Consider the following 15,497-nt stretch of genomic DNA (forward strand, 5'->3'; position numbering starts at 1 on the left):
ATGTCAGGGACAAGGTTGTAGACCTGCACAAGGCTGGACTGGGCTACAAGACTATTGCCAAGCAGCTTAGTGAGAAGGTGACTACAGTTGGCACGATAACTCGCAAATGGAAGAATCACAAAAACGGTCTGGGGCTCCATGCAAGATCTCACCTCGTGGAGTTGCAATGATCATGAGAACGGTGACAAAGCAGCCCAGAACTACACGGGGGGAACTTGTCAATGATCTCAGGGCAGCTGGAACCATAGTCACCAAGAAAACAATTGGTAACACACTACGCCGTGAAGGGCTGAAATCTTGCAGTGCCCGCAAGGTCCCCCTGCTCAAGGCAGCACATGTACAGGCCTGTCTGCAGTTTGCCAATGCACATCTGAATGATCCAAAGGAGAACTGGGTGAAAGTGTTGTGGTCAGATGAGACCAAAATCGAGCTCTTTGGCCTCAACTCAACTCGCCGTGTGTGGAGGAGGAGGAATGCTGCCTATGAGCCCAAGAACACCATCCCCACCGTCAAACATGGAGGTGGACACATTATGCTTTGGGGGTGTTTTTCTGCTAAGGGGACAGGACACCTTCACCGCATCGAAGGGACGATGGATGGGACCATGTACCGTCAGATCTTGGGTGAGCACCTCCTTCCCTCAGCCAGGGCATTGAGAATGGGTCGTGGATGGGTATTCCAGCATGACAATGACCCAAAACACACAGCCAAGGCAACAAAGGAGTGGCTCAAGAAGAAGCACATGAAGGTCCTGGAGTGGCCCAGCCAGTCTCCAGACCTTAATCCCATAGAAAATCTGTGGAGGGAGCTGAAGGTTCGGGTTGCCAAACATCAGCCTCGAAACCTTTCTGACTTGGACAGGATCTGCAAAGAGGAGTGGGACAACATCCCTCCTGGGTTGTGTGCAAACCTGGTGGCCAACTACAAGAAACGTCTGATCTCTGTGATTGCCAACAAGGGTTTTGCCACCAAGTACTAAGACATCTTTTGTGAAGGGATCGAATACTTATTTCCCTCACTACAATGCAAATCCATCGCTGACTTTTGGGCACTGGGCTTTTGAGGGTTTGTTTGTTGTTATTCTGTCTCTCACAGCTACAATAAACCTACCATTCCAATTATAGCCTGGTCATTTCTGTGTCAGAGGCAAATGGACAAAATCAGCAGGGGATCAAATACTTATTTCCCTCACTGTAAATAGGAAGACTGAAACGCCTGAATCCTCAGATGGGCAATAACACTGCTCACACATTTCGTGAAAACACATGGAGCTATGGAGAGACTGAAAAGAAGGACTATATATTGAGAAATCTTGTTTCCTACAGCAGATTTCCTTGGTGTGGCCGTATCCCCACATGGGAGTAGGCATCTTTGGGGTCTAGAGTAGCAAGCCATTCTTCCTCTACCAAGAGGGGAAGCAACTGTTGTGGAATAGGCATCAAAAATTTTCTTGTGTGAATGAAATCATCTAGGGAGCATATATCTAGTATAGGATGGAGACCTGTGACCTCCCCCTGATAAATATAAGAGTATCACCACTTTAAAAAGTTGTCTCTTTGCTCTGTTAGCAGGGGTTAATTTGTACCCATCTACAAGAGCTTATCAGCTAACTGTAAGTAGTTGGTTAGCACAAATTTACAACGAACCCGGCTGCCAAAAAGGGGCCAACCTTTGGTGCCGGGCCTTTGGTGTGGGACTGGGGTTGGAGGGAATTATATTAAGGTGGGGTTGGAGGTCTGGATTAAAGCTTGTTAGTCCTCCTTTCATCGGGTTGTGCCAGGCCTTTTGTTATGTGTTTGGGTTCTCTTAGGCAGGGCAATGCAGGGGGTGCCTCCGGCAGCTCTGGGGCAGCTATTACTATTGTGGTGGGGAATAGAAGAACTGGTGTTGGCAGAGCAGCTGGCCATTACAGGGGAAGGGAAACCAGTAATTTAGTAACTGTTTCCACTTCCAGCTGCCCTGTCAGCTCTCTGGTCTCAGGGAGCAGTTCCAACTACTCCAGAACCTGGCCTTGCTCCTCTGTAATGCCAGGTCTGTTCAGAATAAGACTGAAATCATCCATGCCTTGATCATGGATGAGGGAGCCAACCTGGCTTGTGTAACTGAGACCTGGATGGGGGAGGCTAGTGGCTCAGTTTGGACCCAGCTTCTCCCACCGGGCTATTCTTTTGTGGAGCAGGCTTGGGGAAGTGGGCAGGGTGGTGGTAGAGTGGCTGTGATCCATAAGAATACCGTCTCCCTTACCAGGGCCCCGGTGCAACAGTTGACTGTAATGGGCAATTCGATCATTAGAGGTATAGAGATATGAGTTTGTGACCCGCGTGTTGAACGCACGGCGACTTGCTTGCCTGGTACATTGCCTGGTTGTGGACATCATGCAGCATAGATAGGCTGTTAGGCAGTGCTGAGGAGGAGACAGCTGTCGCGGTGCACATCGGCACCAATAATGTGGGGAAATGTAGTTGAGAGGTCCTGGAAGCCAAATTTAGGCTGATAGGTAGTGTTTTGAAGTCCAGGACCCCCAAGGTAGCATTCTCAGAAATGCTACCTGTTCCATGTGCAGGTACAGTGAAACAGGCGGAGCTGAGAGATTTCAATGCGTGGATGAGACGTTGGTGCTGTGAGGAGGGGTTTAGATTTGTTAGGCACTGGGATACATTTTGTGGAAAGCAAGGCCTGTACAAAAGGGACGGGCTGCACTTGAACCAAGATGGAACCAGACTGCTGGCACTTAAAATCGGAGCATTGGTCTTCACTTACCGTGAAGGCTCCTTCTTGATGCTGGAGCCGAGGAAATCTCTCATTGGGTTACCTTTCCACGTGCTCCCAGGCAGGACTAATGAAATTTAGTTAGCAGCCTTAAGAGCCTGGGACAGATAACCCCGCCCAGTTCTTTTAGGCCAAAGTGCAAGTAGCACAGAAACCAATAACTGTCAAATAACTGTCAACTATCAAGTAACATATAACATATATAAGAAACAAATATTAGGCAAAAATACCAGATGGAAAACAGATATCCTTCTAAAAAATAGCTTTCTCACGGAGTAGGCCGGAAAAACACCAGGGAGGGCCGAGATGGCTCCAGCATCAAGAAGGAGCCTTCATGGTAAGTGAAGACCAATGCTCCGTTCTCTAATGCCTGGAGCCGAGGACATCTCTCATTGGGACATACCCAAGCTAAGGCCAAGTCCCCGGGCGGGAGTTCCTACCTACTCCAGGGGAAGCACCGGTTGTAGTACCCTGCGGATGAATGCCGCTTGTGTTGAGGCAAACACATCGATCTTGTTGTGTTTTGTAAAGGTTGATGGTGTCTTCCAAGTTGCAGCTCTACATATTTCATGTACTGGAGCGTTCGATGAAAAGGCAGCCGATGTGGCCACTGCTCTTGTTGAATGTGCCATAATATGCTCAGGAGCTGGCAAATGTTGAGTTTTGTAAGTAAGTGAAATGCATGCCCGTATCCATCTGGCAAGTGTCTGAGAAAATATTTGGCATCTCATAGAAGCCAGTAAGAAGGTAACAAAGAGGGACTCTGACTTCCAAAATCCCTCCGTACATTTCAAATACATTTTTAGGCATCTGTGAACATCCAGCTTATGCCAGGCCTTTTCCCTTGGATGGACTGGTCTGGGACAGAAAGATGGTAATATAATGTCCTGAGACTGATGGTAGGCTGATGAGACCTTTGGTCTGAAGAAAGGGTTCGGAATTAGACGGACAGAATCTGCGGAGAATAAGCATAAATCCTTGTGTGCGGACAGAGTGTTGAGCTCCTATACTCTCCTTGCCGATGTAATCGCCACCAAGAATGCAGTTTTGTACGACAGTACCCACCCTTAAGGGGATTGATCTGATTGGTTCAAAGGGTGTAGACTGAAGCGCCCTTAGGACGATGTGTAGGTTCCATGACGGAAACTGATGGACCACCATGGGAGATAAAAGTGTTGCCCCCCTAAGAAATTGCCCCCTGGAGCCAGCGTGGTGTAGTGGTTAGAGTGCTGGACTAGGACTGGGGAGACCCGAGTTCAAATCCCCATTCAGCCATTATACTAGCTGGGTGACTCTGGGCCAGTCACTTCTCTCTCAGCCTAACCTACTTCACAGGGTTGTTGTGAGGGGAAACTCAAGTATGTAATACACCGCTCTGGGCTCCTTGGAGGAAGAGCGGGATATAAATGTAAAAAATTAAAATAAATAAAATAAAATAAATTTCTTAATATGAGGATGATTCATCACCCTGGATTTAGAGAGACCCTCTATGACTCCTGCTAGGAATGCTGCCTGTCTCTTCAAGGTATTGGCCTTAAGACCTTTATCCAAACCATCCTGAAGGAAAGCTAGGAGATCTTTTAGAGTTGCCCTACCGCGGGGTATTGCATGGCGTGTTGACCATTTCAGGAATGCTCTCCATGTATATTGATATGTGCTTGGTGGAGTCTCTTGTGGATGCTAGGATGATGCTCACCACCTTGCTGGAATAACTGAAATTGCTCAGGAGTCCCCGCTCAGTCTCCAGGCAGCTAGTTGAAACCAACCTGGATCATGGTGCTCGACAGGACCTTGATGTAGAAGATCTGTGGAGACCGGAAGGAGCCATGGTTCCTGAATGGCCATGTGATACAGTTCTGGGAACCATGGCCTTCTGGGCCAGTAAGGGGCTATCACGATGACCTGTGCCTTGAGTAACCGGACCCTGCGCAGAAAGCGAGCCAGGAGAGGAACTGGAGAGAATGCATACAACAGCTCCCGAGGCCATTCCGCTGACAGAGAGTCCACACCCTCTGCCTGTAGACACGGAAATCAGGTGAAGAATCTGGGCAGCTGATTGTTCAGTATTGATGCGAATAGATCAACCTCTGGGAAACCAAACCGTCGAGTGATCCTCAGAAATATCTTCCTGTTGAGCGTCCATTCACCAGGCAGGAGCTGTTCCCGACTCAACCAATCCGCAATGGAATTGAGGTTCCCCTGTACATGATGAGCCATGACCGATGCCAGATGGACCTCCGCCCATGACATGATCAGGGCTGCCTCTGTCTGGAGGGAGTGTGACCTGGTTTCCTGCTGTCGGTTTATATGGGCCTTCGCTGTCATGTTGTCTGTCCTGATCAACACATGCCTGTTGTAAAGTACGTCCCGAAACGCTAACAGAGCCAGGCGCACGGCAAGTAACTCCAGGCAATTGATGCTGTGTAGGCCTTCTTCCATTGTCCAGAAGCCCTGGGCTGTTTGGTGTTGACAATGGGCTCCCCATCCCGTCTTGCTGTTGTCACTATTATCTGAGTCGGCTCAAGGAATTCCTTTCCCCGCCTAATGTTGGAGTCTAACAGCCACCACTGGTGGGACACTAGTACCTCCTGCGGTACTAAGATGACTATATTGATCTTGTTGGAGATGGGAAGTCTGAACCGTAGGAGAAACCACTGTAATGGTCTCAGATGGTGCCTGGCCCACGGTATTGAGTCCAGTGTGGCTACCATTAGGCCCAGACGGCGGGCTAGGGCCAACAGTCTGGCCTGGCAGGTCTAAATTACCTCTAAGAGTTCCACCTTTAGGTCTTTTTGACGTTCTTCTGGAAGGTATAGCTGGTCCTTTTGTGTGTCTATTATAACACCTAGATGCTGGATTCTGTAGGATGGTACGAGGTGATTTTTTTTCTCTGTTTATGAGAAATCCATGTTGTTCTAGAGTGTAAATGGTCATGTTTAGATCCCTTGTTGCCACAATCTCGGGAGGGAAATCTCAAAAGTAAGTCGTCCAAATAACAGAAAATGCGAATTCCCTGCAGCCTTAGGTGTGCGATTAAGGATACCAGTACCTTTGTAAAGATTCTTGGGGCTGATGACAGTCCGAATGGGAGTGCCCTGTACTGATAGTGCACTTCGCAATATTTGAAACGAATCAGGTGACGGCTTTCGGGATGAATCGGAATATGCAGGTATGCCTCTTTTAGATCTATAGAGGCTAGCAGATCCAGATGCTGCAGCGCTTCTGTTATTGTGCGAAGAGATTCCATCCGGAACGGGCGTTTCGGGACCCACCGGTTCAGAAATTTTAGGTCCAATACAGCCCTGAGAGTCTTGTCCTTTTTGGGCACGGTGAATATTATTGAGTATACCCTCTGTCCCTGTTGTTACGTAGGGACAAGTTCTATTGCATCTATATCCATTAGGTGCCGAATGGCATCTAGGAGGCCTAGGTGTTTGACACGCCAACGTGACCTTGGGGTGGGTAGAAATCTTTTGGGAGGTGCTGCTGATAGTTCCATCCTGTAACCTCTCTCTATTGTGGAGAGAACCTAACGGTCTGTTGTTGTTTGCTGCCATATTTGCAAGGAGGCTGACAGCTGACCTCCTAACCCCCTCATGGGGCATCATTGCTGTTTTGGGGGCTTTGACTGAGTGTTAAGACCCTGTCTGTTCTGATTGTAAGCCCTCCCGCTCCTCTGTCTATTCCATTGGGGCCACTGGTACCTAGTATCTCCATCCCTCCCTCGAAAGGAAGGTCAAAAGGAATGTAAGGGCTGATACTGAAACTGAAATGCCCTCTTAGTAGGTGGGCGTTCTTGTCTACGATGTGTGGGAGGAAGAGGCATGGTCTTGCGTTTGTCTTTGGTCTCAACCAAAACCTCCTTTAGTGCTTCCTCCCCAAACAACTTTACCCCATCAAATGGAACCGCCGCCAAATTTGAATGTGATGCAGCATCTACTGGCCAGTGTTTTAACCATAGGGTGCAACGCCCTACCACTGTGGCTGTGGAAGCTCTAGACGAAAATCTTATTGCATCCAACGTAAGGTCTGCAATGAAAGCTTGCGCCTTCTGTATTTTTATCAACTGATGTCTTAAACTAAACACGTCAGGGGGGGTTCCTGGATGAGATCATCCAGCCATACCACAGATGCTCTAGACATTATTGACACCACAGCAGAGGCTCTAATAGACAGAGAAGAGGCATCATTAGCCCTTTTAAATGCAGCCTCGATTTTCTTGTCATTCTGGTCTTTTAGGGCTGATTCCCCGTCCCTAGGCAATAAAGCCCCATTTAATAGGGCGACCACGGGAGCATCTGTCAGAGGTACCTTAAACATATCCATGGCCTCCTGCTGGAACGCATAGTACCTGTTGGCTACTGCCAGAGCTTTTAGATTAGATGTGGGTAGCAGCCATTCTTCTCTAACTGTATCTGCGAAAAGATCAGGTAAAGGAAATAAGAGGTCTTTACCTCTGGGCTTGGGAAAGACCAGAGAACCCTTGGTAGGTGGAGCAGACCCTGTATTAGCAGGAGTTTGTAAATTTAAGGCATTCATGGCCCTAGACCCCAGGGGGGCAAAATCCTCCTGAGCGAATAACCGCTGAGTTAAAATGGATGCAGGATTATCCTGATCATCCGACCACTCGCCTTCCTCCTTGTCAGGAGGGTCTAAAGGAAAATGGGCAGGTGTAGGAACTGCAACCGGAATGGGCATAGGTGGAATACCTGGTGTTGGAACCGTAACCAGTATGGGTGTGGGAGAATTGAGTGGAGGGGTGTTATTAGGAACGTTATTAGATATTGTAAGTGGAATAGATCCTGTACCCAATATAGGTGATGTATGCACAACTGGACCCACAGGCTCCCTAGGGAGCAAAGGCGGCAAGGGGTTATTAGGGGTGATGTCAGGCGAGTCATCTCCAGACCCTTCTGATGAACGACCACCCCCTCCTAAGACCACCACACTGATCTGATCCTGTGGAACATTTTGTGGTCTAACATCTCCCGTATGTTTTCTCTTATGCCTCACTTTCTTAGTTGGGCGGGGAAAAGACTCCTCAGAAGAGGAGGGGGAGAGTGAGCGATCCCTGCCCCTTTTCCTGTTTTTTGTGTGCTTTATAGCTTGTTTAAGTGATACAGACAAGGTCTCCTTTATCCACTGTTGCCAATTAGTGGGCATCTCTGAAGGGAGAAGAATGGGTTGCACCTCCTGAATGGCTTGCAAATCCTGAACTATTTGGAGCTCTGGGGCATTCTGAGGGCTCGGGACAGACAAGCCCTGGCTAGCCACGACGAGGGATCTCACCGGTCCTGCAGATGCCTCTCTTGATCCGGATCCGGCCCCCTGGTAAACTGCGGTCGAAGCGCGGCTTTGACTAGCGGCGATTCCCGGGTTTCCTGCCGAAAGTGGTAAACCGCTATTTGCAAAACCGCTAGAGGTCGCAGTGGTATCGGCGGTGATCCTTTGCAGTGCAGCGCTCGGGCTAGGTGGGAGCGAAACTGAAGTCTGGCTCACGCTACCCGGCTGAAGCTCTCTCCTCGCTCTGGTCGTGCTTCTGGTTGCGCAAGCTAGAAGCGAGGGACCCAGTTTGGCGTCCCTGCCCACGGCAAGCAGGGGGCCCGATTCGGCGCCCCCTGCTTGTATCTCTTGTTCTAATGGCAACGGAGGCGATGCCGGCTCTCTCATGGCAAACGGAAAGCCTGAAGTCTTCCTCCCCGTAGGGACCAATATTTGTCTAATAGCCTGCCGACGCTCCATGGGCGACAGAGTAAGCCAGAAAAAAGACAAAGAGAAAGAGGAGGGAGATGAGGAACGATCGGAATGAAGGTGTTTTTTGGGCTTTTTTGTATTAACGAGAGCAGTGACACAGACTGGAGTAGAAACACGGTCTAGATAGAGGTAGATAGATACAGAAAAGGGAGCTAAGAAGGTTTTAAGCTTTAAGATAAAGAGAGCAATACAAACAATCTCTGCCTAGGAGTGCAGCAGGACTAAAAGAACTGGGCAGGGTTATCTGTCCTGGGCTCTTAAGGCAGCTAACTAAATTTAATAAGTCCTGCATGGGAGCACGTGAAAGGGATAACCCAGTGAGATGTCCTCGGCTCCAGGCATCAGAGAACAAAAAGGTTGCAAAGCAGCTTTTAAAATGACACGTGGGGAATAGCCGACAGGAGCTGGACAGTATCCAGTTCAGCAAATGCCATCCTTTAAAAGTGCAAGGGTGCAGAGGATTCTGATAAAACAGAAGGGGACAGAGCAGAACCACATAAAGAACAGACAGAGGGCTGTGCCAGCTAGTCAAAGAGTCAAAAGAAAGATAACAGACACCAGGGAAGTGATTCAGCGTATAGGTGCCTATATGCCAATGCCAGAAGCCTCCGAGCCAAGATGGGTGAGCTGGAGTGCTTGGTTGCTAACACAGAAATATAGTGGGCATAACAGAAACATGGTGGAACAGTGAGAACCAGTGGGACGCTGTTATCCCTGGATATAAACTCTATAAAGGACAGGGAGGGGCAACTTGGAGGTGGAGTAGTACTCTATGTTAAAGGGATAGAATCTAACAAAGTAGAAAACCTGGGGGGACCAGAGTCCTCCACAGAAACCCTGTAGGTGACAATACAAGGCCTGAAAGGGAACGTGCTACTGGGGACGTGCTATCGCCCTCCGGATCAAAACGCTGACAGTGACTGGGAGTTGCAGAAGGAAATCAGGGAGACTTCAAGGAGAGGCAGGGCAGTAATAATGGGTGATTTCAATTACCCACACATAGACTGGGTAAATTCACAGTCAGGTAATGACAGAGGTCAAATTTCTAGATACGCTAAATGACTGTGCCCTAGAACAGTTGGTCTTGAAACCTACCAGAGAGAAGGCGACCTTGGACTTACACCTGAGTGGCACCCAGGACCTGGTGCACGATGTCAGTGTCATTGACCCTTTAGGGAACAGTGACCATGGTGTGATCAAATTCAGCATACATGCTGGGAGAGAATCACCAAAGAAGTCTAACACAGAAACTTTGAATTTCAGAAGAGGAAACTTCTCCAAAATGAGGAGTATGGTGAAAAGAAAGCTGAAAGGGAAAATCAGGAGAGTCACTTCGCTCCAGAAGGCATGGCATTTACTCAAAACCACAATACTAGAAGCCCAATTAGATTGTATACCCCAAAGGAGGAAAGGTACCACTACTAAGGCCAGGAGGATGCCAGCATGGCTAACAGGTAACCTCAAGAAAGTCATAAAAAGGAAGAAGACTTCCTTCGGAAATTGGGAGGCCTGCCCAAATGAGAAGAACAGAAAGCAACACAACCTTTGGCAAAAGAAATGCAAGGTGACAATAAGGGAGGCAAAAAGAGAGTTTGAAGAACATTTAGCTAAAAGATCAAGGGGAATAACAAAAACTTCTTTAAATATATCAGAAGCAGGAAACCTGCAAGGGAGGCGGTTGGACCCTTAGACAATGAGGGAGTTAAAGGGATTATTAAGGAGGATATGGAGGTTGCAGAGAAGCTAAATGAGTTCTTTGCATTCTCAAGGATAAAATTTTAAAGCACATAAAAGAACAGGCCCTGCTGGGGAAGAACCAGCATGGCTTCTGCAAAGGTAAATCTTGCCGCACAAACTTTTTGGAGTTCTTTGAGAGTGTCAACAAGTGTGTGGATAAGGGTGATCCAGTTGACATAGTATACCTGGACTTCCAAAAAGCTTTTGACAAAGTTCCTCATCAAAGACTCCTGAGGAAACTTAGCAGTCATGGGATGAGGCGACAAGTACATGTGTGTACTGCTAACTGGTTGAAGGACAGGAAACACAGGGTAGGTATAAATGGAGAGTTTTCACAATGGAAGTAAGAAAGAAGTGGGGTCCACCAGGGATCTGTAGTGGGACCAGTGCTCTTTAACCTGTTCGTAAATGATCTAGAAGTTGGGATAACCAATGAAGTGGCCAAATTTGCAGATGACACTAAACTATTTAGGGTAGTGAAATCCAAAGCAGATTGGATCTGTTTTAATCTGTGATGCCTGAGGACGTGGATAAGCTGCTTAGGGTGGTGCGGCCTACCACTTGTTCTCTGGATCCATGCCGACTTGGCTGCTTCTGTCTAGCAAGGAAATTGTTGGAGATGGCCTAGTTAATATCATTAACTCGTTGCTAAGGGAAGGTAGGATGCCTCCTTATTTGAAGGATATTTTATTAGACTATTTCTTAAGAAACCTTCCCTAAATCCCTCAGTAATGGATATTTATAGACTGGTCTCCAATCTCCCATGGTCGGGCAAGGTGATTGAGAGAGTGGTGGCTAACCAGCTCCAGGCAGTTTTGGAGGAAACCCATTATCTAGACCCATTTCAAACTGGCTTTAGAGCGGGATTTGGGGTTGAGGTTCCTTGGTAGGCCTGATGGATAACCTGTACCAGGGAATTGACAGAGGGAGTGTGACTGCTGATTGTTTTGGATCTCTTGGTGGCATTCGATACCATCGGCCATGGTATCCTTCTGGATCACCTGAGGGAACTGGGGATAGGAAGCACTGCTTTGCAGTGGTTCCACTCCTATCTCTCAGGCAGTTTCCAGATGGTGGAGCTTGGTGATGGTTGCTCTGCAAAACGGGAGCTATTATATGGAGTTCCTCAGGGCTCCATTCTGTCTCCAATGCTTTTTAACTTTTACATGGATCTGCTGGGTGAGTTCATCATGAGATTTGGTGCAGAGTGTTATCAGTATGCTGATGACACCCAAATCTATTTCTCCTTATCATCATCAGGAAATGGCACTCATTCTCTAAATGCTTGCCAACAGGCAGTAATGGGCTGGATGAGGGATAACAAATTGAAGCTGAACCCAATCAAGACGGAGGTGCTCATTGTAGGGGCTCAGAATCTGAGGGATGAGTTAGATCTTCCTGTGCTGGACAGGGTTACACTCCCCCGGAAGGAGCAAGTGCATAGCTTGGGGGTACTCCTGGACCCAGGCCTCACCCTGGTATCTCAGGTGGAGGCTATGATCAGGAGTGCTTTCTGTCAGCTTCAGCTGATTTGAGAGCTGCGCCCATTCCTTGAAGAGGATGACCTGAAAATGGTGGTGCATCAGCTGGTAACCTCCAGGCTTGACTATTGCAATGCACTCCATGTAGGGCTGCCTTTGTATGTAGTTCAGAGACTTCAGTTAGTTCAAAATGCAACAGCTAGATTGGTCTCTGGGGCAACCCAGAGAGACAATATTATGTCTGTTTTTAAACAGTTACACTGGCTGCTGATATGTTTCCGGGAGAAATACAAAGTACTGGTTATTACCTTTAAGCCCTGAACAGCTTGGGTCCGGGCTACCTTAGAGAGCGCCTTCTTTTGTACGATCCCCATCACCCATTGAGGTCATCTGGAGCAATCTGTCTCCAGTTACCACCTGCACGTCTGGTGGCGACTTGGAACCGGGCCTTCTCTATAGCTGCTCTTGGCCTCTGGAATGCACTCCCAGCAGATATCTGCAATTTAGGCTCGCTGTTGGCCTTTAAGAGAACCCTAAGGATTTACTTGTTTGGCCTAGCCTTCCAAGGTTTTAAAATTGTTTTTAAGTATTTTAATTGGTTTTAAATTGTGTTAAAATTGTTTTTATATTGTTTTAAGTAGTGTGTTTTAAATGTTGTTTGTTTTTATGTTTTTTAAACTAGTTATACACTGCCCAGAGTCTCTGGATGGGGCAGTTTATAAATTTAATAAAATAAATAAATAAACAACAACATATAGGGCAGGAAGGCCATGCCTCATCTCCCTACAGGAGTTTCATTTGTAGGAAGCAGCAAATAAACAGGTAACTATCACAAAGGAATCAGGGTGAACCCAAAGGGGGACATGCCTGGCAAAGAAGGAACTAAGAAAAACTTTTGGTGCATGAGACCAAGGTACACAGCTTACTAAGAAAATCTGATATTACATAACATAATTTACGCTTCTTAATATTCAACACAAGGCAACAGCACCTGTGTTATCACAACTTAGCACACAAATGCTAGTACAAACATCAGGGACACTTTGTATTTTTAAAATTGATTCCATCCACATCCACACAAACGTCTGTCAGGTTTTCAGAGATACACACTCAGTTACCAAACCACATGGAAAAAAATAATAATTAAAATGATGCTGTGTGCTTACAGTTTGCTATTCAAGCAAGAAGGGAGAAGAACAGGTAAGTAGGTAGGTGTTGGAATCCATGATGCCCACAACCTACAATATTATTTATGGAACAAGAATTCAGATAATCATACAGGATGATATGACAACATTTAACATTTCTCCTTTCTCACAGTAGCACTTCCCTGTGGGAAAAATCTTATACCAAATCAGCCACACAAGAACAGAAAAGAAGGAAATTTTAGCTATCAATTTATGAGCCAGATGGCTCTGAGACTGTAGTGATAATGCTTTCTGTAATCTCCATGTCCATGTAGCTTATTATACGTAGTAATTTGCTTAAACAGAGAGCAATCAATTAGCAAAATGGTGAAAATATTCACAGAAAGCACTAATGCTAGGAGAATAAAGACTTTTGGACACTTTCCACAAATCTAGACACATTTTCAGGGAGCAGTGTTTCAACACTCTCCCATGGAAACAATAAACGACAGAGACAGAATTTACATAAAATTATCTCACTCCATTTTATTTAAGATTCTTTTCTCCAGTTAGTAAAAGAAAGATGTGTCTCTTTTTATACATATATACAAGTTCAGTTATAAAAATAGACAGCACATTCAAAGAGGAAAAAAAGGCTTGGCATTTTTCTGATTCCCTCTAAACACTGTATATACACATGTGAATCTGAGGGGGAGGGGTAAAATCTTCATGATTTAACTTAAATATCACCTCCCCTCCCAATTATCCCCCTCCAAATCTGTTTTTTTAAAAAATCAATCAATCTAACTGAACTCATTTCTGCTATTTTCAGGTGTGCAAATTAGAGGCAGAGTCAACAGGAAGCACTTGCTCTACACTGTGGGATGCCAGGCAAGGTGCATGAGACTGAAAAACCTTTGCTTTCTTAGCTAAGATCTTCACCTCGTAACCTGGTTCTCCCTTGAAGGATGAAAATGCCCATAAAGAATTCTCACTTAATGTCAATGTGAAGGCAGGGGAACTGCCTCCCTCCTTCATCTCAGTGCAACGCAGACAGTATATCTATACCATGCCGAACAGAGGATTCTTGTGCATTCACAATGGAGTACCAGAACAAAACGCTGCACTCATGTCATTGCTGCTCTTTAACAATTTTCACAGAGCTTTGCTTCACCATGAGAGCAATCCTAGCCTGCTGGGTGTGGAAACTGCTGACAAATAAGACTTGTTTAAAAAAAGAACACAGAATGAGAGACATTGCTTTTATTGGGGATTGCATGGAAGTGGAGAATGGCCCTTTCCCCCCTGCTTGTCTTTTGTGGTATGGCAAACAGCAGCACCTTAAAAAAAAAAAAAATTCAAAATAGCTCATCTATGGCACAGTGAGAGGAAAAGTGGTGATCTTTTCTCCCTACTTAAATTCCTTCTTGTTAAAAATGTCACACAAAATGGCTGACTTTTTATTCTAAACCGTTAAGATTCCCATATAAGATGACTGCAAAAAACTGTACGTAAAACCCGATGCTATGTAAGTAAATGCATCTGAGCTTGGGTACTGCGATGTAGAATGGCATTTTAAAGTGGTCCCCGCTCCCCCATGTGATGCAGAGACAGCAACATCATTCTCAAAAGCTCTAATCTGTCCTAATGTGATTTTAACCAACCAAACAGTACTCTAGTTGTTCAGAAGTATGATAGTAACAAAAGACCTTTTCTAGGACACAGTGCAAAACTCTTCTCCCTTCCACTGAAATCTGTTCTTTATGGTATCCACCATTCACACACATTAGAAAGAACCACCAAGTTATTTCTCCACAGCTTCCCCAAATAGGTGCACTGACCAGAAGCCTCCTCTGAATCTGTAGGGCACCCCCAAAGTTTAGATACTGATCTCATTACAAGAATGGGGCTGAATTCCACATGAAACCTGAAAGACGAAGGTCGAGGGCGCTGGTGTGAGTACAAATAAAAGGGGAGATCCTGCAGCCAGTCTCACATTGAAGCTGGATCCTTTCCGCGCATGATTTGTAGGATGCCAGAAAAAAACTTAAAGGAAAAGTTAAGCTCAAGCACCCGAAGTCTCTGTCCCTCCTCACAAATCTGCAAATGTAGTAAACCTGGGCAACATATGAAAGTGCACACAGTACACCTGTTGCCCCAGTAGTGCAGTAATCTTCTCTTCACACCCACATATGGGATGGAAACAAGGCATCATCTGTATACCCTTTTGCTGGTAGGCGTGGCCTGCTTAGAAAGCCGATATGGACATAGGTAGGTTCCAAGGATTCAAAATTACTACCGCCCACCTGAGGCGTGGGCTCCCTTGTACTGTTTTCGGATTGGGGTTTCTTGTGCCAAGGAACCTGTCAGGTTTAAGGTTTTGGAGGTTCCACAAACATTGTTTCCTTTGCTCAAGGGAGAAGAGGCGCTTGACGGTCCAAAGTCTGCAAGTCCAGCAGGTCGGATAAGCGGTGTCTGGAGAGGACTGCCTGAAGACATACCTACAAAAAGAAAATCCTTACTCAGTAGGCCATATCTAACATTATGGACTTTTAAAACTGAGCACAGAATTAAAACTGAAGGATTAAAATTAAATGTAGGACCTTTAGTGTTAGCTTTAACTATTTTA

At 46.3% G+C, this 15,497-nt stretch overlaps 1 protein-coding gene across 6 annotated transcripts in view; it reads right to left on the bottom strand.

The window, feature by feature from the left end:
• Positions 1-13,388: 13,388 nt before the first annotated feature.
• Positions 13,389-15,497, bottom strand: part of INO80 (INO80 complex ATPase subunit) — a 139,544-nt gene continuing 137,435 nt past the window's right edge. For all 6 annotated transcript variants that reach the window (XM_053285801.1, XM_053285802.1, XM_053285803.1 and 3 more), the window contains one exon: positions 13,389-15,369. In XM_053285801.1, coding sequence (XP_053141776.1) covers positions 15,164-15,369 — 206 coding nt within the window. In that variant the 3' untranslated portion in view covers positions 13,389-15,163. The remainder of the gene's footprint in view (positions 15,370-15,497) is intronic.

This window comes from Hemicordylus capensis, chromosome 1 (assembly GCF_027244095.1).
Source record: "Hemicordylus capensis ecotype Gifberg chromosome 1, rHemCap1.1.pri, whole genome shotgun sequence".
NCBI classification, from domain to species: domain Eukaryota; kingdom Metazoa; phylum Chordata; class Lepidosauria; order Squamata; family Cordylidae; genus Hemicordylus; species Hemicordylus capensis.